General features: G+C 39.0%; 1 protein-coding gene across 1 annotated transcript in view; it reads left to right on the top strand.

Moving 5' to 3' along the window:
- The window catches only part of ZNF704 (zinc finger protein 704), a 102,173-nt gene that overhangs the window by 5,582 nt on the left and 70,485 nt on the right, over positions 1-26,106 (top strand). Inside the window, exon 2 of the mRNA XM_064390122.1 lies at positions 13,636-13,883. Within this exon, the coding sequence (XP_064246192.1) occupies positions 13,636-13,883 (248 nt within the window). The remainder of the gene's footprint in view (positions 1-13,635; positions 13,884-26,106) is intronic.

Raw genomic sequence — 26,106 nt, 5'->3', positions numbered from 1 at the left:
TCAGTCTCTGTTACAGAATGTTTGAGTTGGGAAGGGACCTTGAGAGATCACCTGGCCCACCCCCCAGCTCCAGTAGGGTCATGTAGAGCTGATTGCCCAGGACCATGTTCAGATGGGTTTTGAATGTCTTCAAGGTGGGAGACTCCACAGCCTCTTTGGGCAACCTGTGCCACTGCTGGGTCACCCTCACAATGAAGGAGTGTTTCCTGATGGTCAGAGGGAACCTCCTGTATTTCAGTGTGCGTGACCATTGCTTCTGGTCCTGGCACTGGGCACCACTGAGAAGAGCCTGGTTCTGTGTTCCCTCCATTCAGGTGTTTCTAGGCATTTCTAGGCAAGATTCCCCTAAACCCTCTCTTCTCCTGGCTGAAGAGTCCCAGCTCTCCTCATAGGAGAGATAATCCAGTCTCTTATCACAGAACCATAGAACAGGTTGAAATGAAACGTACCATAAAGATTATTTAGTTCCAAGCTTCTTGCCATGGGCAGGGATGTCACTCACTGACTAGACCAGGTTGCTCAGAGCTCCATCCAACCTGGCCTTGAACACTTCAGGGCTGGGGCATCCACCACTTCTCTGGGCACCTATTCCAGTGCTTCACCACCCTCTGAGTAAAGAATTTCTTCCTAACAGCTACTCTAAATGTCCTCGTTTCGTTTTAAAACCATTACTCTTCATGCTGTCACTATCTGCCCATATAAAAAGTCCCTCTCCTTCCTTTGTACTTTGGAGGTACTGGAAAACTGTAATGAGGTTTCTCCAAAGCCTTTTCTTCTCCATGTTGAAATCATTCTGGTGGCCTTTTGCTGCACTTTCTTTGGTGTGTCCATGTATTTTCCTGTATTTGGGATCCCAGAACTGAACCTGTCATTCCATGTGTGGCCTCCCCAGTACCTTAGCAGAGGGGACAGGATCACCTCCCTCCACCTGCCGTCAATACTTTGTCTAATGCAGCACAGGACATGGTTCAGCTTTTTGCCACTGCTGGCTTATGTTCAGCTTCCTGTCCACTGGGAGCCCAGGACCTTTTCTGCAGAGCTGTTTTCCAGCTGGCTGGCCTCCAGTACAAACTAGTGCCTGGGATTGTCCCTCCCCAGGTCCAGGACTTCACATTTCCCTTGGTTGGGTTTCTTGAGGTTCCTGTTGGCTCATTTCTCTAATCTGTCAAGGTTTCTCTGGGTGGCAGCATGACTGTCAGGTGTATCACCCACTCCTCCCTGCCTTGTGATCCCTTCCCAGGGATCAAGGTAAGGATGACCAGCCAGCCTGTAGTTCCCTGGTTCTTCCTTGGAGATAGAAGTGACTTTTTTTTTCATCTTAAAACTAAGTATTGAGAAAGTGCTTTTCATGGGCTGGTAATTAACATTTGTAATGTGTCCTGTGACAAGTGCAGATGCACAGACCATCTGTGCCTTTGTTGATCCCATGCTCTTCCAAGCTTTCTTCAGACCCAAGGTTACAGAGAAGTCTAAGAATCCTGTAAATCAGCTTTGAACCCTCAAGTCCTACTCTGTTTTTCCAGCTGCTAGATTAGAAATTCCAGTGTTATAAGAGCACCAGAGAGCTCTTTCTAGACTGTGGGATAAATCGGTGCCTCAAAGATGAGAGTTTGGCTGCTTGGCCAGCCAAGAGCATGCTGGTCCTTTGGTGTCTGCTTTGTAAAGTAAATACTGTGTGGATTGAGCAATGATGCTGCTGGTTTTTTTTTGCTTTTTTTTTAAATTCCCTCAGAATGAGTCCACATTGGCTTTATAATACTTTCAAGTGATTTATTGAATTGCTTATTTCTAAAAATAGTGAGCAGCTTGACTAATACTGCAGCTTAAGGCCAGCCCAAAGACTACAGAAGGACAATAGGTCAAAAGAGAAACTCTTAAGTGTTTTTGTTTATTTACAGAAATTGAACAGGAAATAGAAGGTGAATGAAAAGAATGTTCATTAGCTCCTCTGGGAATCAGCTTTAATTTCATGATCTTGTGTTCATGTTTTTCACTGTAGCATGTTTCCAAGCAGAGCACACAGGAATTTAATGTTACCCAGTGCTGCTGCTGAACAATCTGCGATAGGATCACTCTCACTACTCTGGCACCTTGCCAAACTTTCCAATCTCAAATGATTATTGCAGTGACATTTGTCATATTGTATTAAAAAGTACATGTGTGGGTGGTATTTGTTGTTTGACAACAAAACTAATGAAGACAGGAAACTGAACAACTTCTGTTGCTTGGACTTTGAATGAAAATACAGATCTTTTTATTTGTGTTTTTCAAAACACACAGAGTCTAATGTCCATAAAATCCTGACCCAGCTGAAGTTGATGGAAAAATCCTGCTCCTGCTAGTTTAAGCAGAATTAGGATTTCAGCCCAATTAATTGAACGCAAATATAAATCTACTAGTAGACTAAAACCATTTCATAGTGGTCCTAATAGTTACAAAAGACTGTTATAAATCTCTAAACACAGAATCAGAGGGAAGGTAAAATGCCTCAGTGATCAGATACTGATGTGTGAAATTATATAGCTCAGTGTTTTGCCATCTTTCATGCATTATTTTACATGGTGGATGAAAGATTATTTGAACTTTAAATGGGCAGTGCTGTTAAAACAAGCAGTCAAGATTGGATGGTTACTTAAATTTTATTTTGTGCTTCAGCAGATAAGGTGGCTGATACCTACATCATACTGACATAGAGAGCAAATTGTTCAATCACCTTCTATAAACTGGACTTTGTAAAGCTGGCAAGATAAACATTTGAGCCAGCCTTATCTTTTATGTATGTATGCATATCCCTTTAAAATGGTGTAAAAAAACTCTAATTGGATCCAAAATACTTTTTACCTCGTATTTCTGAACAGTTTTCTTTCTATAATGCAGTGATGAGAAATGTGAGTACCTCCAGAGGAAAAAATCTGGTTTTTCTACTTTAAAATACTTTAAAGAGAACACTGTGATGCAGTCCTTGCTGCCTTTAGGTCTAGGTCAGTGGTGATCCATAAGGCCATGGAAAGCTGTTCATGTCTGGTTTACAGAGCCATACAGAAAAAGCAGTGAAATGAATAAGGGTGAATTGGTAGTTGCTAAGGATTTACAGTGATATTTTGCTTCAATATGTGTGACCAACACTGTTTCAGACAATTGTCCCTACTTTTTTCAGAGTGGGAGAGAAGTGCTTGGTCTTGCAGGTGTTCCTTTCTCCATGCTGGTAGGTCCATCTGCTGGAGCAGCAACATTGGTAGCATAGAGCACTTTGTGCCTGGGCACTGGATGTGCCACAAACTGGAGTTTGTGGAGTTTATGTTTAATCAGTTCCAAAAAGGGTAATGTATTCCTTTCCTCCAGCTCCCAGTTACTCACAGGCAGCCTTGTGGTTGTGCCAGAATTCATTGTGTGCTTTTGTGGGTTACTGAAACAGTGGATAACACGTGCAGCAGCGTCTGTAGACTCTGTGGTGTCCTTCAGTTATGGTGGATCAAGGAAGGGCTTGCCAAGCATCTTGATAGTGCAGAGGAAAAGATGGGATATCACAGCTGGGACAGGCATATGGAGGAAAGAGAAGGTTAGAAATGGAGCAAGCCTTCATCCTTTAGAAGACAGAAGCCATGTGGCAGTTGGACTGTGCTTTACTTTGGGCCTGATGGTCCTTCAGGTTCTTTGTGAAGGCTTTTCTCCCATGAGATATTGCTGCATCCCTGTAGTGGTTTGATAGAGGACTGTTTTCTGGAGCAGCTGGAGAAGGTGGCCTTTCGCCTCTTCATGTTTTTACTGATGTTATTCTGTTGCTTGCAGGGGTAACAAGTTGTAACTCTGTGATACTGTTTATTGTGTAGTCAGACACAAAAATAAACTTTTTTTGGCACCTCTCCTAATCTGAACAGAAAAACTGCTACATGATTTTGTCTCGAGCTGAACCCAGACTTGGGAGAATCTTCTGCTGGAGACAGTGCTTCTTGCTTGTTCTACTCCACTGAGGGATCGTGCTTTCTACTTCCAGGCTGAAGATCTGTTAGAGGAGATAAGGGCTTGTGCTTAATTTTTGTCTTGTAGTATCTGCTCCAGGCTTTCAGCATCAGGGATCAGCATTGGCTCTTTTATTCATAGCACCTGTTTCATTCAGAAGTTAAAACAGTTGCATATGTCTGTGGACTCCCTTCGTTTAATTTCACTGAAATGCCATAATTTAAACAAACAAATAAAAAAGAGCAAAGTTCCAGGATGTAAAGGCAAATGGATTGCATTTCTCTATCCTTTTAAGTGATCTAAGATCTGCAGTATCTCATTTCAGCTGGCTGCTTTCAAAGTCAGACAATAACTTTTTACCTCAAAAATCTCACATCTCTGTATCTTAATTGCAAGAGATCTTGAAAATAAAGCCAACCTGGTTTTGTTTTCACTGAAAATATCCTACTGTGTATCTCTGTCCAGGCAAGAGGAGGATGGCTTTCAAATGCAGATGTACCAATCTAGGTGTTTTTGCTGAGGAGCAGTGAAGCAGCATTCCCAAAACCTTCTGCTAAGTGTGGGGAGTTCCCCACTGCCTCTATAGTTTGATTTTTATGAGCTCTTACTTACTTGATAATTAATGAGATTATAGAAGTGGTAGTACTTCTTTAAGCTGCTGCCATTCTTATTGATCCCAAACCACCAGCAGATGAAGAGAAAAGCAAGTGGAGTGTCTAGTACATCTTCAGCAATGGTCTTGAAATAGTTTAAAATACTTTATTTGCACATGAAATTCAGCTAGTAAAGGCCATCTTGATATATCAGTAAGACAGTTCATACACAAGGCTGTATTAAGCTACATAAGCTGTTGTGTACAACTTTTTAATCTAGACAGAATCAAAACTTGGGGCAGCAAAGACAGTAGGTACTTTACCACTGGATTCTAGGACCCTTTTTGCACCTCTTACAAATAAAATCACCATTTCGTGGAAAATATGTATTCATAGGCATAATATAGAAAATACCCTGATGTGAGGTTTCAGAACTTCAGTCAGTGCAGTGGGAACACCTGGTTTGATGTTGCTCACTACTTGGAGGTTGTAAGTACATCTAGTAATGCAACAGAAATAAGAACAGAAAATATTTATTTGAGCTTCCCTGCTACCCCACATTAGCGTGCTTGGTTTTGTCTCCTATTCCAGGGCTTTCTCCTGTTCTTTTTGACCAGCCCAGGGCACACATTTCCAGGCCCTCATCTGTTCTGTGTGGCCACAGCTTGCTCTGATGACATTGGGCATTGCTTACACTGCTTTCACTGCAGGAGAGGTGAGGGAAACCTGCTGCCTGGCAGGAACCCTTCCTTCCCACTTGCAGGGTCAGGCACGTAGGTCCTTGTGAGAAAAAATATGTGATAATTGGTTTAGTTAATTTTAAATTCACTTTCGTGCAACCAGTAATTGGGGAGGCAATTATGGCTGCCCATTCCTGGGCTGTAAGTCCTGTTAAAAGTGTGGTGGAATACCAAGCACTCAGTGGTGAGCATGCTTGGTGAATATTGTAGCAACAGAATTCCTAAATAAAAAACCTGTTTTTTGCAACTGTGACCCTCCACTTTATTCCTGTTTAAGGCTTTCCAAGGTACTGTCTATGTTTTAGATGTTTAGCGGCAGCGTGTTTCTCAGGCACTTGTTTTATTTAAGAGAAGGAAAACAGGGCTGAAATAGCTCTGCTGAGATCCTGCCAGTGATGCCAATCCTGGGGGCCAATATCCAGTTGGAACCCAGGTAGCTGGGTTTGCAGGGTGGTGACTGCAGGTCACACCCCTGTGAGCACAGCATAGCCAGGACACAGAATACAGTTATTTCTTTGAGATTAAAACTCTGCAAGCAAATTTTGAACATGCACACTTTCAGTAATTGGTATTAAAATTTGGTAACTGTTACTGATTGGTGTCTGATAATGTTAAAAGTTATATCATGTACTTTTCTGTGAGGAACTTACTATGCCTGCATATGGGATGGGAAAGAAAGCTACTGTTCTTCCACATCTTCATTCATTTGTTGATGTGGTGGAGAGAAAAAGGCACAAATATCTGAATTATTTTTGTTCAGACCTGAAAATGGTGTATGGGAAGGACCATGAATTCCCAGTGTTCATTGGTGTCTCCCCTTGTAATCTTAGTAAGACCTTTCTGTCCAGCTTTAATAACATTTATGCTTCCTGTGCCAGTGAGGGTAGTGTTTCAGATGTCAGAAATACTGACAGTATTTCAGATGGTGGTGGTTTTGTTTGGGGTACAACAGGTACCTGGCTGGGTGCTGGATTTCAAATGAGAGTGAAAGTTTCTGTCATTCCTCTGGGTAGATTCTCTATAACTCAGAAACACCTAAACTGGTGCTGAGATATGTGGGTTTTGTTGATGAGCTAGGTTTAGCCAGGTAAGTGCTGACATACACGTGAGGGTGATGGGAGGGTAGAAACTTCTTGCTGACTCCAATTCTTGCTGCATAACACTGTGTTGTGAATCCAGGCAACTTAACATGCTTAAAATTGTGTTTCAATACATAGAAAATATATTCTATGTGTGGTTTTCTATGTTCAGTCAAATGAAGATAGGGACTTTGTCCTAGCCTGGTTGAAGATGAATAGTACATTACTGTACATTAATGTGTACTGTATATTGTAAAGAACACTTAAGTGACCTTAAAATGCATTGTGTTCTATATTTTTAGAGACCAACAATTTATAATTGGTTAGAGTGATTAGATAGACATGATTTATGTGTAATGAGCAACTGCTGGTGAAGCGAGTAATTAAATGCAAAGTATACTCGAAAATGTAATAATACATTGAAATTCAGGGCAGATTATTTCCAAGCATCATTATGAGAATCTGTCTTATCTCTTTGTGTTCCAGTATGAATAGAGATTTCTGGCAAAATGGAAATTTGATGCATTCTTTGCTTCCAGTAAGGACACTGTTTTTGAATGTCAAAAATTAGAGTCTTTTTACGTAAAAAAACCCTCTGTTACAGGAACCTGAACTGGAAATACTGTATGAAGCAATATGAGTGAACCAAAATCTTTGTCCTTCCAGGGATTTAATTTAAATATTTTTAACTTGCATTTAATTTTGGTAGAAGGTTTGGTATTTCTCATTTTTGCTTGTTGTGTTTTTTTGTGAACTTTTTTCCTGATTTCTTTCTTGTTGAGAAAACTGGCTTATCCCTGTCCCAAGAGCATTGCCTGGCTGTTCAGGCTGGCCTGAAAAGGGCCTTGCAGTTATTGAGCTCTTGTTTTGGCTGAACATTTTAAATGTATGTCATGTTACATATGCACATTTCATTCTTGTTTCCCATTAACATGCTAGGCTGAAATATATTGATTCCTTCTTTCACTTCCCCATTGAGTTGCCTGTTTGTTCTGTAATGGATCAAAAATATTGCTAAAGCCTTGTTTAATAAAAAAAAAATCCTGGAACTTTTGTTTTCTTACCAGTTGGGAGTTTTATTGGCCGTCCCAAACACTTAGGATGATTACATCAATTTCAGAAAATGGAAAGAGGTGGTCACAAAGCCAGAATCAAAAAACTGTTTATGAAAAGCAGCAGAGTTATACAGCAGGTTGGCTGGTGCTAAAGCATCTCATAGCTAATCTGTCTAATCTGGTGGGTTTTTTTAATTGGTGTTTAATCTAAAGAGTTTTTTGATGGAATTAGATCAACTGATTACATCGTAAATCCGATGGAAATCAAAAATCCACATCCAAAACTGTGTCTTCTTTATCAGCTATGTAGTGTTAATATTGTGCATAGGCGTAGGACTCACTGTTGAAATTATCTGTCCATTGACAATGCAAATAGGCAGAATTGGAGCAGTGAGCTGGGTGATTGCTGGTGGGGGGTTTTGATATGTGTTTTTTAATTAGCATGTTACACCCCCACACACATACCACCACCCCTCAGCCCTGCCTCCCCCACTCTGGAAAACAGCCTAGTTGGCTTCTGAGGGATCTTGGTTTTTTTGGAATGAAGTGACACTGGAGTTGAGTCCAGTTAGAGTGGCGTGTAGGTGAGGTAAAGGAAATACAGTTTTATGGGTTGAGGGAGAAAAAGAGCTTTGTACAAAAATGGATACTTGACAACGGCTTCGGGATTATTAAGAAACTGTGGGATTACTCTGAGCTAGATTCCCAAAATGTATTTCCACTAGTGTGTTTGTTTATAAGGAGCTTTGGATGCAGTCAGCTTTTCTACAGATACTTGCCTTGTAAAATAGTTTTATTGGTTTGTAGAGGTACTTATTTGCTTTTATTGTAAAATTAGCTTTGTTATCTGTATGAAGAAAACATAATGGCACAAAATAGGCCACAGTTGGAAGATTATTTACTTTACTCAGTCCTCTGAGATTCAAAGTGTGTGTGGAAGGAACATGCTCAACTTTCTCATATGTCTTAGTCCTTCCAGATCCCAACAGACATTATGAGGAGAAATAGAAGTTAGCCAGTGTCCCCCCAGCAGGTTAAGGGGGCCTGCTGGGCTCTCGCTGCTGTGCTGCTTGACAGTGAGCTGCAAGCTCTGCCGAGGCTGTGGTTGCAGGCCTGTTTCTTGTCAGGCAGATGCAGTCACGCTTGTGATAGGATCTTCTTCATCTGCTGTAAATCGGCGTGGCTTCATGGCAGGTGCTTCATCGAGTCACAGGGGTGGGAAGCAGTGCTCTGTTGAGCTGGACAGCTGCCATGTGGAAATGAACCCTTGAGATGTTTATAAAACTGTCAGAAAAGTAGGCATGGTATGTGGTGTGCCAATTCTTTCAATAGTTTGCTGTATTTCCATCTGTCTGTGTAGTCTGTTACAAAGGCTGTTAAAAATTACATTTCTATTCCTGCTGTGCCCACCTGAATCCACAGGTTCTACATAAAAAAAAAAAAAAAAAAGGAAATTTGAAAGAACATGGTTAGTAGTCAGTTTTCACATTTGAAGATACATTTCCATACAGATGAGTTACAATGCTAATATTCTTGAGAGTTCAATGCCTTCCATTGTATAGGAAACACAAACTTCTTAATGCCTGTTAAATGCTAGTGAGCTATTTGACAATAATAACTCCAGTTTTTAAGCAGCAGTGTACCATAAGCAAGGGAAGATGATAAAGTCCAGTCAGGATGTACTCAAGGGGTGACATACGTAATCTGTCAAATCTGAGTCTCTGTGTTTCCATATAAATGTGATAGGTCTACTTATTCTAGTGTTTGCTTATCCTTTGAATAGGCAATTCAGTGCCTGAGTTTTCTTTTTGATCAATATTTTTTTTGCTGTTCAAGGTAAAATGCAAGCTGAAATTTAACTGAAATTGGAGGAGACTGAGGTTTGACTGCAATGTCAGCATCTTATCAGGATGTGTTCTTGGGTAGGGCAAAAATTGACTGCACATAAGTTAAGGCCTAAACTACTGAAAAATTGCAGCCTGCACATCATTTGTAAGGAACAGTGAAATGCTTCTCTAAATTCCTCAGTTTGTGTCAGTGTCAAGCATGCTCATTTTGGACAGGACTTGCATTGCAACACGTGGTCTTGATGTGGAGTTCAGGACCAGCAATTGGGTTATGACAAAACGCCACCACATAAAACTTTCTATAGGCAGGTTAAGATAGGTTTTGCAATGAAAAATTATTAATATACTGCTGAAAATAGTAACTGCGCTAATGATTTAGCTGTCACATGGATTATTAAACTTTGCAGTTTAACAATAATGAATCAGGCTTTAAAGTAAAACCCTTAACTTAAAAGTAAAACCCTCAATCTAAATATATACTATTGTCTTGGCAGCTTTGAAACAGAAATTGAAAGGCTTTCTTAATAAAGTTTTTATTTAGAAACCAAAGCAAGAAATGGTTTTCAGTTTTTGCAGGATGATTACTGAAGGAGTAACATCAGGCCACATCAGACGTCAGCTCTGGCACTGCCCCATGCTTGAGCTCCACTGGGGAAGACTTGGGCAATATGGTTGTTTCCAAGGAACACAGTATCAAAAGTCTCCCTTGCCCGATAGTGATGGGAGGGGAAGTTGACAAAGGCAGGTAGAGGTAACTGCAGAGAGAAACAAAACTAGTTTTTTTTTAATTTACAAGTGGTTTATAGCTCCTGTTTCTGTGACTGAACTTCCAAGTGATGTTGGTTGCCTGAGGCCAGGTTGCAAAGAACTCAGTTGAAAGTAAGCTGAAGGTTGCTAATGGCTTAAGGGTGAAAATACACAGTGAATTGCATAGAAAAACAGCCTATTATCAAGTGGCTTGTATGAGTGATAATTCATCAAGTACATGAAAAGGACAGAAATTTTGCCAGTAGTTGATACTGGAGGCAATAAGATGGCAAATTTGGAGGACAAGAAAAGCTGAACCATTTGGGAATAATGTAATCATGGAATTTGAGAACAGGAGTGGATGGAGAATTTTGAAGTATTGGAAGTAAGCTGAAATAAAATAGTGGGAAAATCTTATGTTCTGCCTGTCTGTGAGACAGGTCTAGACAGGTTTGACTAAATCTTCCACAGATTTTTTGCTGAAACATTCTGGACTTGAAGAGCCACCAAAAGACTCAAGTGGGTAAAAGAATATTAAGGATCTATGAAAAAAAATATAGTAACTGATAAAACATGACAGAACAGTTAACTATCTGGAAAGATATTGGAAATTGTCTGTGTTATCTCTGAACTGTGAGTGCTGGTGAAGCCAAGCTTGAAATCTGAGGCATCTGGTCATTAGTCAGTGTTTGCCAGGAAGTGAGGAACCTGATCATTTGAATGACCATGGCCCTCAGCACTCCTCACATCAATGGTTGCTTGTGTAGGTGGTTGGATTTCCAGCAAAAGACACCACAGACTTCCAGACAGGGCAGGTGCCTCAAGGGGAAATGGCTTCCATAGACATGGATGAATTACAATAGAAAAACTGCATGTGGAGTAGGAGAAAGCTACTGGAGAAAGCCCATCAAGGAAAATTCTTGGCTTTCACTCATGATCACCTATATCTAAAGCAGAAAAGATTCTTTACATGCAGTCACTCTCAAGGGAAAGTTTGGAAAGGAGTTAGTATTTCCAAGCATCTGTTGAAAACTGAACGTGAGGAAGAGAATTAGTCTAAGCATTGGATTTGGTCTTCTGCTTTTTCTGACCATTGGCTGAAGAACCTGAGCTGCTTCTGCATCCTGAGCATTTGCTCTGTGATTTTTGTCTTTCCTCGCTTCCATATAGATGCATGGGACTGACTGTTAATCGTGGCATATTGACATATGAAATGTGTTTGAACTGGATGTGGATAAATTTTATATATAAGAATAGATTATCTTGTATCACAGTAAAAGTATTCTGCTGTTTTTGATTTTGGCTTTATGTTACAGCTGTAGTCTGAGCCTGCAACCTTCTGTTGTCACTGCTTAGGTCTGTAAAGAAAACTCAGCAATGTGTGGCACAATATATTTTCTGAAACTGAGTAAAATCCTAAAATTTCATAAATAGAAGACAAAAATACCTTTTTTTCCTTTGGTACAGTTATGCGCTTAGTGCATTAAAAGATTAATTAAAACCATTCTGATGAAAACTTGAGTTCAGTCTGGCATTGGAGAGTAGGAAATGAGGGAGGCTGTCCCTCTCCTCTCCGTGCTCTGGGTGTTTTCCACACTGAGGGTTGTAGAGGGTAAGGAGGGAGCTGCTGGTGCTGCCCAGTGCTTGTGCACATCAGCCCCTGCCATGCACAGCACAGAGAGCTGCTCCTGCCCCGCACTGGAGCCTCCTCTGCAGTGGATGAGGTGGGAATCCAGGGGAATGAGGAAGGGAGGTGTGGTCATGCAAGGGAAGACCATGCAGCAGTGGAGGGGATGGAAATCAAGCCTTATGTAAACCCTTGTTTGATGTTACATAATTTCTAGGGGCTGGATATTGGAACTTGGGTATTTTCAGGCTTTTTTTGTTATTTCAGTGCATTACTTATAAGTCAGTTTTAATGAAAATTGAAGGCAACTCAGCATTTCAGTGATTCTCAGGCACTCAAAAAAAGGCTAATTTTGAATCCAAGTAGTTTTTAAAAAAATCATTAAATCAGAATTCAATTTGTGTTGTTTATATGTCTTCTTCTAATTCTGTGTGATCACATGCTGACTGTTTTGTCTTCCAGGCAGATTTTCTTGTAATGTGTCATCTGTTTGTGTGTGAAGAAGTGTAAAGTGTCCAATTCTTTCTACTGTTTACGTTCATAGAATAATAACTCTTGTTTTCATCTTGAAGCAACTGCTAAAAGCCCCTCAGTGGAAGCACTAGAAACAATTAAATCAACAGTCCTAAACAGTTATGCATTAATGATGTGATACACTTTACAGAATACAGCAAAATTAATTACCGTGGCAAGTATCTTTCCTGTGAACTTAAAATTGCTTGCACCATTTTTGTAACTGCCAAAGTTTGAAATCTACGAACAGAGATCTGTGGAGAGAGGAATATATTTTACTACATAAATATATACACAAATACATTCATTAATTTTTTGGATGATGAAAAGGAGGAATAAGTTGGAAGAGTTGACATAGGAATTTCTGTTTATTGATGCTGTTTCTGTCTGAGGACAGTACAGCTTGGATATCTCCAATGTGAAGAGCAGCAATAATTTACAAATATTTTAAAATCCAGTTTGCCACCTCTATAAGGCACCTGGATTTCTCTGAGCAATGAGGTGTGGAAGTACCTCTGCTCAAGGCAGGAGAAGCTGCCACTCAAGCTGTATTTTGCTTGGTTGTTTGGGCTGGTTGGAGGGGTCACCTCATAGATGGGTCTGCCCCTGTGAAACTCTAGCTGGCCAGGGAAGTGTAACTGGCCAGGGAATGGATTTCACAAAAAAAAATCTAGGTCCTGTGCTTTGTTTTGCTTGCTGGGAAGGTGGAGTGGCTTGGTTCTGATGAGTTTTCAGGGTCTTCCCTGCACCCCTGCAATAATTTGCTTTATAAACACCAGCATATTGTATTCCAGAGTGGTAGTGTATTTGTATTTGCTTGGGAAGTCTTTGCCTGTGGGAAGTGGCAGACCAGATCTGGGAAGTGCTGGCAAAGGGACAACCTGGAGTTGGTCCTGGGTGTGTGTCCCTGCTCTGTGATGGCTCCTCACAGAGATCCTGCTGCTATCACTTGCTCCCCTTTGCCTTCTGGCAGATGAGTTGGATCATAGCAAATTATTTTACTGCTCCTGGAAAACCCCTTATTTACAAATACATCTTCTAAAGTATCCAGTATGTGTCTGTAGGAAGCACTTTAATTTTTTTGTTATGTTTAATCTGGAAAAATTCTGAATTTTTTCCCTTCAATTTTAGGAGAAAGGCAGCTAGGATTTCTTTTGCATAGCTATGCAGCACAGATGTGTGTGCATTAAAGATATGTTGTTTATAATCTGGTTTCTGACATTCTAGTACAAATACCTTTTTGATTTAACATAAAGAGGTTGATAGCTTTATCAAATGGACAAAAATTGTTTATTTTCCTGGCTAGTCTTCAACATCTTGAGAAATTAATGGCCGTTTCAGAATTTATGAAGGACAAAGAAATGGTATTCACTAATTCAAATAATTATTTAGAAGCAAATGTCTGTGGGTAGTGAGTTGTTTCCCATTTTAGGCAAATTAAAGGAAAATTTAATAATTGCTTTCAATTTTTCAGGCAGCCAACATCAAGCGTGAAATGACCTTCCATGCATTTCAACAGGAGGATGTAAAAAGTGACATCAGTCGAAAACTGCCAGAACAACAGTTTCTCCTGTTTACCACAAAGGAGGAAGATTTAAAAACAGCAGAGACCAAAAAACTTAACAGAGCTCATGAGTGTGAAAAGGAAAACACACGTTCTGTTTGTCTTCTGGAGCAGAAGCGCAAGGTTGTTTCTTCAAATATTGATGTGCCTCCAGCAAGGTGAGTTTGATTTTTTTTTTGTTGTGTTTTGTTTTAAGATTTATTCCTTTTTCTTCTCTGTCATTTTTTAAATGGGACATTAGATACAAATTTGGTAAACAGAACTAAGAGTAGTGTTTGTTGCCTAGGCAGTCTGAAGTCAATCACAACTTTCCTATTTGAGAGAACTGCTGGGAAATTAAAAACACCTGTAGCAGAAAATGAGAGCATCTGTAGAGTAGGACTTGCTATTGCTTTTGCATTGTTTTTGCTTTTAGAATGTGCTGTAGCTGAGGTACTTGGAGGAGAGGATGTGTCTTAAGAAGAAGAGATTGTTGACTCAGCTTCACCCTGAGAAGTAATCTTCTAAATTAGACACAGAATCATCTTACCTGCTAGCAATTCATTTTTCAAATTTTTTACTTGTCATACTTGGAGACACTTTCTACTCATTGGGTATTCTGTGTTGCAAGATGACAAGTGCTTTTTCTTGTTCATGTTAGCATCACTGTGTCTGTAAAGATTTCTGCTTAATCTGCCTGGTAAATTTACTTGCACATAATTCAGTAAAAGGCCTTTCAAGTTTATGATGCTACTTTAAAAATTTGTAGTCAAAACAAATGTTTAGTTTTTCAGTTTGTTTGCTTTCTGAAAACCAACATAACCAGCAGGTTCTATCACATCATCCAGAACAGGATCACTTGATGTTTTTCTGTGGCTGTCAAAGATGTCCATGCACTGAGTCCATGAGCATTTTTACAGGATTTCCCCCCCATATATATGTAGTAAAAAGCTATGTATTACAACCTTGAAAATGTTAGGGTACTTATTTGAGATTTTCAATAGTAATCAACTTTGTGATGTCTAAGTGCCCTTCTCATTCATCCTGTGTGTCTCAAAGCAAATAGGATCACAAGAACATGTAGGTCAGGAGGGACCTCAGGAAGTCACCTAGGCTTACCTTCTGCTCAAACCATATGTTAGCATTTCTATTTAACAACTCAGGCTGCTAAGGTACAGGGTTTAAGTGCATTTTTGTGTGACTTCATGTAGATAATCTACTTGAAGTAGTAGTCAAGCCCTCATTTTCTGTAGCTACAAGATCATCCTTCCTTGGAGGGATGGATATTTTTTCCCCAATGAGCTGGAAAAGAGGATGAATAAACATCTTTAATGCCTTCTTAAGGCTAATTGTGACTCCAGTTGTGAGCACAGAATACTTAAGATGATAGGAAGTAAGTTCACTTACAAAGGTGTCTTCTAAAGTTGTTTTTTCCATCTGCATGTATTTTTTTGGGGGCATAAAAATTACTGTGTTATGTTGTGTCTTTTCAGACATGCAGGTTGAGCTCCAGCATTAGCAAAATTAATGAAGTAGGAAAGAAACCTGGAATTTATGCTGAATTGCATAATAAACATTTTGGTCATTCTTGCTACATATTTCCAGTCAAGCTCAAGTTTTGCTTTGAAGCTGAGGTGTTATTGGGCCATTTGTCCACAACTGATTGGAAAAACACTTAAACCTTTGTTTGGACATCTTCCTAAATATTTGCTGTTGTAATGAAGGGGAGCACCCAGTCCCTCTTCCTTGGCAGCACAGTTTGATCTCTAAGTCACGTTCTCCAAGAAGCCTCCATCCATTTCTTGCCTCTTTCTAGGCCCCTTCCAGTCTTCTGTCTAGGACTGTGCTGAGAGAGTTGTGTGTTCCCCAGAGGTGAATTCCTTGTTCCTTTGCCTGCTGCAGGACTCGTTGAGTAGACTGTTCTCTCTTCTGATGAGACAATCCACCTGCCTTTGCAGATTTGTTATACCCAGTTCTGTAAGATCATCTTGAATTAATCAGATAATGTTTACAATTATGTGGGACAAATAAGGGTTTTAATAGGGCCTTAATTTCTTATTGCTACATATACCCTCTTTACAAAACAAACCCCAAATTTTTTATTTTGTAAAGAGGGTGTATGTAGTAATAAGTGAAAGTGAAGCTTGTTTTAAAACCTTATTTTGTTTTAAAACTTTAGTTTGTTTAAAACCTTTTTTTGTTTTAAAACCTTAGTGGAACTGAGTGGAACCCATTTCACTTCAGATGCCAAAGTGAAAGATAACATAACATTTTGCAGTATCCAACTAAACCCATGACAATATTTAAGTGATTTTGAGACAGAAGTTTATCAAAGCTTTGGATTCATTATTAGCAGGGGCATATGAGTATGTCCAAAAGAACTCTGAAAAAGTGTTTGCAAAAGAGCTGCTAAAGAGGTGGATAAATTTACTTCACTTTTCCCACAAAATGAAACAAAGGCCATCTTTTCTTAGCTGTTTTAAGGATCTCAATGAATAAGAATGGAAATCTTTGTGACACACTGTATCTAAAATAACTAACAGCTCAGCAAAACACCAGCATAATGTTTCTTGGAGGCATTCAGCTTCAGAGCTTTCATTATTGCTTATGGACTCTGACATTTTAGAAATGTTAAAATATCTTTGTATGCCAGGTAGTCAGGTCCATGGAAATGATAGTAAAATAAATATTTCATTGGATGCAGAATTTTTAAGTTGGTTGTTTGCATTTTTATTTCATCTTGTGGAGATACTACAGATGTTTATCTCTATGTTATGTCCTGTACTGGAAGTGTATTTTGGATTAAGACAGGAGGAGATCATGACTTTTTCATAATGATTTTTATTTTTGGAGTGCAAGAAATGAAATGACAGTTAACAGCATTAATTCTTCCCTTTTCAGATTTCTTCAGTTGGTCATTTTAAACAAAATTTATCTGATCTAAATCATGTTCCTTCTTCTGAAATGCAGATAAGCATAAATGGAACTGGTCAGCTTGAGCAAATGAATTGTTTGATATAATGAGGAAACTTGAATTTTTTATTTTTCCTTTAAATATTGAATTTATTGTCAGTTTTGATGCATAAAGAACTGCAGTCTTGGAAAAAGTGGTCTGGCTTTGAACTGCAGTTATCTCTGAGAATCGAGATGTTATCTGTAGAAGAGAGAAAAATACACTTTTGGTTGATCTCGAGTTCAAGCAGCAGCAATCAAACACAGCCAGATCCATGGATCTGAGTAGTGAAAGGCCATTTTGTAAAAAGAGAGTGGTATCATTGTGGGACTAATCACCTTGTCTGGTGGGCAGAAGCAGGCCCAGGTTTGCCAGTATTTCAGACAGCTATGTCTGTAGAGGTCAGGTGTAATCTGAGAGGATCCCAGCAGGCAGAGGTGTGGAAGTTAACAGGACCTTCTTGCTCATTTATGTTTTCTTCAGTTACTTACCATCATGGACACATAGTTCCAAATCATGTCAAAAAGAAAAACATGAGAGAGCCTGGACTGCTGATACAGTGGGTGTGAGGATGTGAGGTGGGACCCAGTACAGGGAATGGCTTCTTCCTCCTGGAAGAAGGAGGATAGAAGGGTGGGTGGTGCAGAGCAAGGGATGAAGTTTCCTTTTTTTGAGTAAAATGTGAGAATAAATGTTGGAAAAATGGTGGTGGTGTTAAAGGCCTCTTGAGACTGAAGTGTTTTGACCAGTGGTAACTAGAAGCCTTTCAGAACTGAAATGCAGTAGTGTCAGAGGGGGTCCTTTCAGGTGTTCCCAAAGGCAGTAGGCATGCATCACTTCTACCCCTCTGATGGGTAGGTGCATTTGAATAAATCAACAGGTTTTCTTTTATTAGTCTTCTACTGGATGACCTCAAAATATTGTGAAATTTGTATTGTCTTCTTGATACATCATCCTCATTTTCCCCAGCCCTCCTGTACTCTGTTTTCTCTGAAGAAAAGAACAAGATAAATTTTCTAACTGCCTAACTTTTTCTACATAGTTTGTGCTGCTAAAGGACAAGCCACAGCTAAACATCTGTTGCTTAAACACTTCCTTAGAGTTAAAATAGTTTTTGTGCAATAAACCCTCGCTGCTGTGCTCTTCATTTTCACTGCTGTTAAGCAGTGACATTTGCCATGACAATGATATATTGCATTTTACTGTCTTTAGAAGCTTTTATATTAAAAAAGCTGCTCTATTACTGTGAAATTAATTTTTATTCCTGTACCTATATTTTATCTACTAATTAGTTTCTAATTTAATGGAAAAACATATTAAATAATTGAAATAAAGTAAATTAAATACCTCTAAGAATTCTCTCCAACATTGTCTCTTTAGGTCTTCGTAGAATAGCTACAGAAAGCTGGGGCAAAATGAATTTCAGTCATGTTTCCTGACCATCATTATAAAGAAATAGTACAGATGGTGATGTATTTACATCCCTAAATTATTTTCTTGCCTGGTCTCTCCAGGAACATAGCTCTGGGCAGCCTTCTGATTAGAGTGTGTTGTTGATCTGTAAGGCCTGCTGGGCATGATTGATTATGCACCATGCATTCCAATGGAAACATTTGCATATTTTCATAGCCAAAACTCTCCAGGAGCTTGACTTCAAGATCAAAAGCAGTATCTGCTTAACTATGATAACCTCACTGGAAGGACTTCCCAATCTGCTTGTAGAGGAAAAAACCTGCTGATCAAGTTGTGCTTTTCTGTTTACCCAGAGGTGGTGTTTATTCAGGGATTGTCTTCCATTATTTTTCTCCATCTGTTTTAGACTAGTCCCCAGTTTTCTTGGAGAAGCTTCTTTCCTGTACCTCTCAATTTTTGCTGAGGGGATTGATGGGGCAGTTTCAGAGGGCATCCACTATTTGCTGGCTGCTGAGGATTTTCAGCTTAATTGAGTTAAAACAAAAGGCCAAGAAATTAGGCTTGCTTCAGAGTCACTGACTGTAGCTCTGTGAGCTTCTGAGCCCTCTAAATTTCCCTGGTAGACCAATAGCTTTTCATGGAGGTGTGACATTTTCTCCTATTTTTTCACAATCCTCTTTCTTAAGTTTCATTTTCTGTACTCATGTTACCTAGAAACTTTGATAACAGTTGTTTTTATAGAACAGAAACTAGTCCCAGTGTCATTCCTCTATTTCAGAGTTTCTGTAAAAAATCTGATAGTTGGTAATACCATGCATTTAAAAGTAGCTTCTCCAAACATATACCAGTGAGTTATTGAAGTAGTAAATTGTTGCTTTGTTTACTACACTTGTTTAGTTAAATGTGTGCAGCTTGATTGATTTTTACCAAAAAAGTCAGTAAAGCTTGATTATATTTGATATTGAGGTAGTAAACTCATGTCTGGTCTGGTACAAAATGGTGTGTGGTACCTTCTAGGATCAAACTGATGACAGAGAAAAAAAGTCTTAACCAAAGAGCAATCAGAGAATGGGTCTGTGGGCTTATTTTGAAGTAAAAACCCTATGTATTCTTGATGCTATTTTCTAGTGCTGCATTTCCTTTGCATTCTAAAAGGACTGTAATTATCTTTGGAGCTCTGGATACCTTTCATTTGCCTGCAGTATGCAAAAGCAGTGTAGCAGAAACTGCTTTGAAAATGGTAGATTAAATTGCTATTAAAACTTTGTCATAGTTTCTGCAGAGCCAAACCACAACTCCAGAAGTCACCTTGCACATCTGGAAGGCCATCTTCAGGTTAGCTGCCTAGGTGTGCATAGTGTTTGTTGCCATGATAGCTGAACCAGCTTCCATGATGTCAGCATTCCTGACAGCTTGCAAACTGTTGGAAACTCACCTTTCAAGAGGTGAGATGCATCAAGTCTCAAACATGCTGGGGAGCAAAGCAGGCCTGCCCTATTTTAGGTTGACCACTGGGAGGGTTAATCTTGCTATAAATAAGCTTGTATTTCCTAGCTGGTGGTATGGACTCAGGCATTAGCGTTCACAAATCCCCACTGCCAGAGCACCACAGCAATATGCTGGATAGGATTGTTTATTGAAAGAAGTATGGCATTCCCAGCTCTAGAAAAATGTGTTCTGAAATTGTGCATAATATATCTTTATTTTTCAGTGGACATTTTGTCAGTTCCCCCATTTCTCTCCTTTGTGCTGTGCTGTGTGCAGATTTGACACTTGCAAGACATTTCATACTTGACTGTGTTACTGGTGTCCCCACGACCATCATGGTCAATCAATTGCAGCTTCTAGAGGAACCAGTTATCTCACCAATACAATTTATTTTCATCACTTGGCTTGGATATGCTGGATGGCCTATCCAGCAGGATTCTGCCAGCATAATTTTCTTTTTAAAGCACAAATTTTGGATTAGTTGACATTTCTCTTGAGGTATTTTTCCCAGTAATGTTTAAAGCAGAAGGAGTATTAATCTCCTGAATAAAGGAACATGCTCTTGCTCTTCTTTACTTGTTATGTTTCATATTTGATAATGATTCTCACACAATGAGGCATAATTTCAACTATGTGTGATCATGGCTTTTGAGCCTGGTTTACCATAATTTATTCTGTGAGAGCAGATTGTGATTTAACAGGTACAGAGCTAACAAGGATAGAGCTGAGGCTTACTTCTCATGAAAAAGTGACTCTCTCTTTGGTGGGACCTTTTGTAGAACCTGGTCATAATTTCTGAGTTCATTGTTCCCAGGTTTCCATAGTATTAATGTTAGAAGAGGGAACTTTAACACCCGCTGGTTACTTTGGCCATCTGGATTTTTATACAGTGTTAGTTTCCATTTTTTAACTGTGGACTTGCTATGCAGTGAAAAATACATTTTGTGAAAAATTCATGGTTCAATTAATTGTGGTAAAGCTAAGTTGTTCTACAGCCTGACATTGGAGTCCGTATTATTATCTTCAGATGGAGGCTTTGCTTGTGCATGTGTATATATATACATGCATAAATAAGTTTCCTATTTCTCTAGGAAATCCTGTATTTAAAGGACTTCTTTGAAGAACTGTCTTCATCTGTTGAAATACACCTACTAAAAATCTTCTTCCACTGGTAGCCAGTACAAAAGGCTACATAATTTTGTCTGTGTGGTGGAAGTTGCCAACAGACAGTGATCTCATTACGAAGCAAATTTCAATGAATTCCTCAAAAGTGGCACAGAGGAAAAACATGTCCCTAATCTGCAGCGACCATTAGGCATGGGTTGGTGAAGAGCTGCATTCAGTCAGCAGTGCTGCTCTCTGTGTTGGCCATTGATGTGAATGCACGGCTTGTTCTCAGCTCTTCAGTTCCCTTAAAAAATGGAGTGTAATTTCAAAACACTTCTCAACAGCAGGCAATATTCAATAAGAGTAATTTCTTTGTGGTTTGTGTTAGCTGTGGCACAAAAAAATTCCTCTTGAAATGCCATCTGTGCTGAGAAAAAGAAAAAAGTCAATGAGTACATGGCTTGTAACTTGTGTATCTGTGAAAAACGTGCAAGAATGGGCTACTTTATATATGATTGCGCAGATTACACACATCATAGCTAGGTTCATAGCTATAATTTTATTTAAATGCTGTAAAATTAAAATGTTATAGTTTCTTCAGTGGTATTTGATGTTGTATCACTGAGGTCATCAAAAACACAAAACCTCTCTTTCTGAAAGAAGTCATATCACTGACAGTTATTTGTCAAATATATTTAGAAGTTTTTGTCTTAACTTAGTTAGCATCGTATGCATGAAAACGTTCATTTCACACATTTTGAAAAAAGGAGATAGGTAGTGTAGCTTATCTCTTTTCTTAGTAATATGCTTGCATTGTGTGTATGGGGAGTTATAAATATTTTTTTATATCCCTAAGAAAACTACACTACAGTGAAACTCCTATGACTCTTATTCATGTGGTGTGATAGCTGTATAAGTGGTTTGTATAGAAGAAAGGTTATTTTAAGATGTCTTTCATTAATAACTATAATAAATATGTATATGATTATTTGTACACATCAGATACCTGTTTTGCCTATTACTACTTCAGGTTTTTGACAATTATGGTGTTGTCAAAGAAGAGAGCACTTAATCACTTAAAAATATCAGTATCTAGATTTTTCTGAAGGACTGTTTTTATTTGAAGCAGAACCCCATCTTCTTGTGGTTTTACTAATCTGCAACGTTTAATATAGTCTATAACTCTTTCCTCTCAAATCTCTGATCATTTTGAGAACATGGTGAAACAGGAGTGATGATAAATACACAAGGTGTGCATAAAGCCTCTACAAGTTTTTGTCAGCTGTTAGTCTTTCAAAAAAGATGCCATCTGATCTTATTACTGAAGCAGCACTCAGTAATATGGTATTGCACCACACCTGTACTACATGTGGAAAGCCTAGCTCCATACCTGGATACACAGCTGCTCTTTGGAAGCTTGCAAAAGTTTAACTTGATCACAGTTTTCTCGAACCAACAATAAAAAATAGTTTCTGTTCTTCAAGTATGATAGTCAAGCTCAATACATAAACAGCTTTGCAATTTTGCATGGGTCTCTATTTTAAATTCTGCCATAAGAATTCCTGCAGTGGTCTGATGCTGTGACATCAGCCCATCTGTGCTTGGTACCCAGTGACCAGAACAGAGGTAGTGGCATCTTCAGAGGACTGGGGGACACTGTGCTTAGAATCTGAATTTCTACTACTAATTGTCCCAGCAGAAAAGGTTCATCCCAAAGTACTTTGCTTCTTTGCTCTTCCATCAAATGAGTAAAATGAAATTAGATTAGAAATTTTTCTAAAAATATTTAACATTCCCAAGCAAATGTATTTTTACACTCTGCATAAAACTAACTTTTAGAAACATTTGTTTGTTCTCATTTTGGGATAAAACATTCTCTCTTAGTGGCTGCATGTGTGATAGCCTCCTTGGGGAACTGAGCGGAAAAGTAAAGAATAAAATTGCCAAAATACAGTAGCAGAGTTTCCTTAATTATACATTATACTAAATTCTAGGTATCTGGGTGTTGTCCTTCCTTCTCTCCAGGGGCCTACCAGAAGCCCACAAATGCTGGACAACTGAGCTGTGTTATCCTATGGAAATAGTTGTCCTCTGCAGCATCAACACCAGCATACTACACTGAGGCTGCTGCTTTGTTGACATATGTATTTTTTTATAGTAATGGCAATATTCCAGATGGCAAATGGAGTCAACAGCCAATTGATGCTTTTAGTAAATTATTCTTATATTGTAAGTTGTTGTAACTGCTGTTCCTAATTTGATTTGGTTTGTTACCCAAAACTTAATGGCATGGCTGTTTGTTTGAAGAAGAACAGAGGGTGATATTTCCATGAGTAGCAGATGTACTGTCATTATCATCAGCTTTATAATGCAGTGTAGAGCATGTGTTTAGGTAATGCTTTCCCCAGGAAAACCTCTGTTAAATACTTTGTAGTCTTAATCTTGTATGTGAAGGACGTTTTTCATCCCATCCTGTGTTTCCAAGCTTATGCTCCCTGCTGTGTATGTTAATTTGGATCGTGTCTTTTGTTTTCATTGTGTATGTCCAATTGGTTCCTCCGTTGAAGGCAGGCAGTGACATAAGGTGTTAAAAAGGCACTTAGGACTTTCCTATACACAGACACAGTGCCACGTACTGTGCTGTCACCTGATGGCTTCATGTGAGGAGATTCCTCACTTGGCTGGATGAGGAGGGAGAAGATGATGAAGAGGGTGTGCTGGGCTTATTTTGAAATTTCTTTGTAATGAAACGTGTCTGAAAAAAAGGTTTGATGTCACTTCCTTATAAGTCTGTGTTGACACTTCAAAAAGAATGTTTTGGCTGCTCCTTCCTAGCTTAACTCCTCACGACTGCATGCTGAAGTCACGGACTGTTCTCAGTGCCCTCTTGGACTAAATTATTTGTTTTTTCTCTCTAATAGAAAGGCTATTAGTATGGGGAATGTTTATGTTATCTCTTTCTTCTCAGTGTTGCTTAATTTATTTTATATAATGGTAGTTGCTTTTATGGGGTTCACTGGGCCCTTGGCTCCAAGATTACAGATGAGTAGTTCTCACAGTAAGTGAAGAGTAGCTATTAAATAATATGTTTATGGATGTGTATACACACACACACACACACACACTTTTTTTTTTTAAATTTGGGGTAAGCATTTGTTTGGTGACATACTTGAGTGCTCATCTCTAGTATCTAGAGAAATGTCTTCCTGATATTTAATCTTTCTAAATTAATGTTTCTACTTCAAGTACCTATCTAGAGTACTTTAGATCACAAGAATAATAACAGTAGTAGTAGAGATCTAATCAATGTTGAAAGCCCTTTAAAATATGTCATATAAAAAGGCTTGTGGTTACACGTATTGTATTTTGTGGTATATATTTGATGATGATGTTGACAGAAATCCAGGGTATTACTAAGGAAGATACATTACTCTCTTACTAATCTCTGAATAAATTATTTGCAGGGGAATGCACAATTTTGTGATTTTATTATGTTCTGATCTCAGTAAGAAGCTTGAAGAGAAAATCTGCATTGAATGTATAGGATGTGTCTTACCAAACTAGATACTAGCCTCTAGTATTGCATGTATAATAAATCATTAACATTAAAGCAGTTCAAAACCAAGCTTTCACATCTTGATTTAAGACATAATAAACATGTCTTTTATTGGTCCTACAGATAGAAGCTTTGAATTACATTATGCAACAAATGCTCTTAGTTATCTTTGGTTGGGTTTTTTTCCCCTTGGGATTGGATTTTTTTTTGGCAACCTGTTGTGCAGACATCCAAACTGCTCACAGTGTTAATTGAGTTTGCCTGTCATTATTATGGCAGAAGAATATGAGAGACAGCACTTCTGCAGTGAGGAGTTGGATTTGAGAGCCAGGGAAAAATGCAGTTGTTGTGAAAGAAACCATGCCGACTCAGTAGATGTCCCACCTAGCAGTGCTACCCATCCGTCTGTGGATTCCTTCTGTGGGACAAGGGTGGAGGTCTCAGCAGCTGCTGCCCTCAGTCATGGTTGCAGCTAAGCCTCCAGAGCAGTTGGAGATTCTGGCCTCATTTCACCCCCCCAAGATGGAGCGGCTGCCTGGGTACAGCTGAGGAGACTCTGGCTCCCAGGTAGTTTTTATTGTATATGCCCGATAAAATACAGCCCTTACAACAGGCTGCAATTCATGGAGTACTTCAGTGTCATTAGTACCTTTTAAGTACTGTTGTCCCTTGTTACTTGCCTCTCAGTGATCTTAGAAACATGGCTTGCTTACTTGCTACAAATGTGTCAGAAACAGGAAATATGGAAGATAAAATCTTCAGTTGGACTTCAAAACTGAAAGCACACTGTCTTTCAGTTCATTCCTATATTGAGGGCAATTTTCTGTGCCATTTCTGTGTTTCTGCCTTTCTTACCTACTTTTTAAAATTAAAGCTTGTCTGAGCTAAATGTATCCCTTGAAATCATGAGCATTCAAAAAGCATCTGGACTAGAGTGCCCTCCCGCTTTGTAAGATCCGGCTCACTGTGCTCTGCAGCTTGCCACCTTTCACTGTGTATTCCTCCCACTTGTTTTGCCCAGGTTCCTTCTGGGGGTATGCTTCTTCTCTAGCAATCCCTTAAGACCACCACTGACTCTCCAAACCTCACCTTCTTTGAAATACTTGCCTTTTTTCATGGTCACTCTTCTAAAGCATTCCCTTTAGTTCCAGTGAGGAAAATTTATTTCTTATGCTTCTGTGATGTATTCTATAAACTGTGTATAGAATATGTTGTATTTTGCTTAATTAAGGGATAACATAGTTCACATATTGGGTACTAACTGTATTTGTGTGCCTGGAAAAATATCCAAGCAACCTTTCCCTGCCCTGCCACATTGTGAAGGAAGGCTTTTGAGAGCTGTGCAAGCTCATAGAGGGAAGGAAGTAGCTGGGAGAATATCTGGCTAACTACATGCATGAACCCAGTCATATTTTTTTTGCTACTATTTTCATGAAATAATTAACATTTGGTATGTGATTATACCCATTTTTTATTTGGGAGAGAGCAGTGAACAACAGACAAAAGTTCAAAATCTGCTTTGGTTAGCGGGAAGTATCTTCATGTCTGTGAGCTAGCCAAAACTAACAGATTTTAATAAGCAAGGGCAGATGTGTATACATGCTAGGATATGTTTTTACACAACATTAAATCACCAACAGGATAATTAAAATTTGCTGAGTAACACCTGTGGTGAGGCCACAAACAACATGCACATTATTTTCTTTATGTAAGCAGTGAGGGACAAATTGTTTCCTATTTCTGTAAACAGTACAACCTAAAGAAACCACTTGACTTTGAAGAAGCTTATCTTTCTAACTACAAACAAACACAACAAATATAAAAAAACCAACAAACTAAAAAATGCCAAACACAAAATCCCAAACCAAGCCCCACAAGCCAAGTG

The sequence above is a fragment of the Passer domesticus genome, chromosome 1 (assembly GCF_036417665.1).
Source record: "Passer domesticus isolate bPasDom1 chromosome 1, bPasDom1.hap1, whole genome shotgun sequence".
NCBI classification, from domain to species: domain Eukaryota; kingdom Metazoa; phylum Chordata; class Aves; order Passeriformes; family Passeridae; genus Passer; species Passer domesticus.
This window is presented reverse-complemented; position numbering and strand designations above follow the sequence as displayed.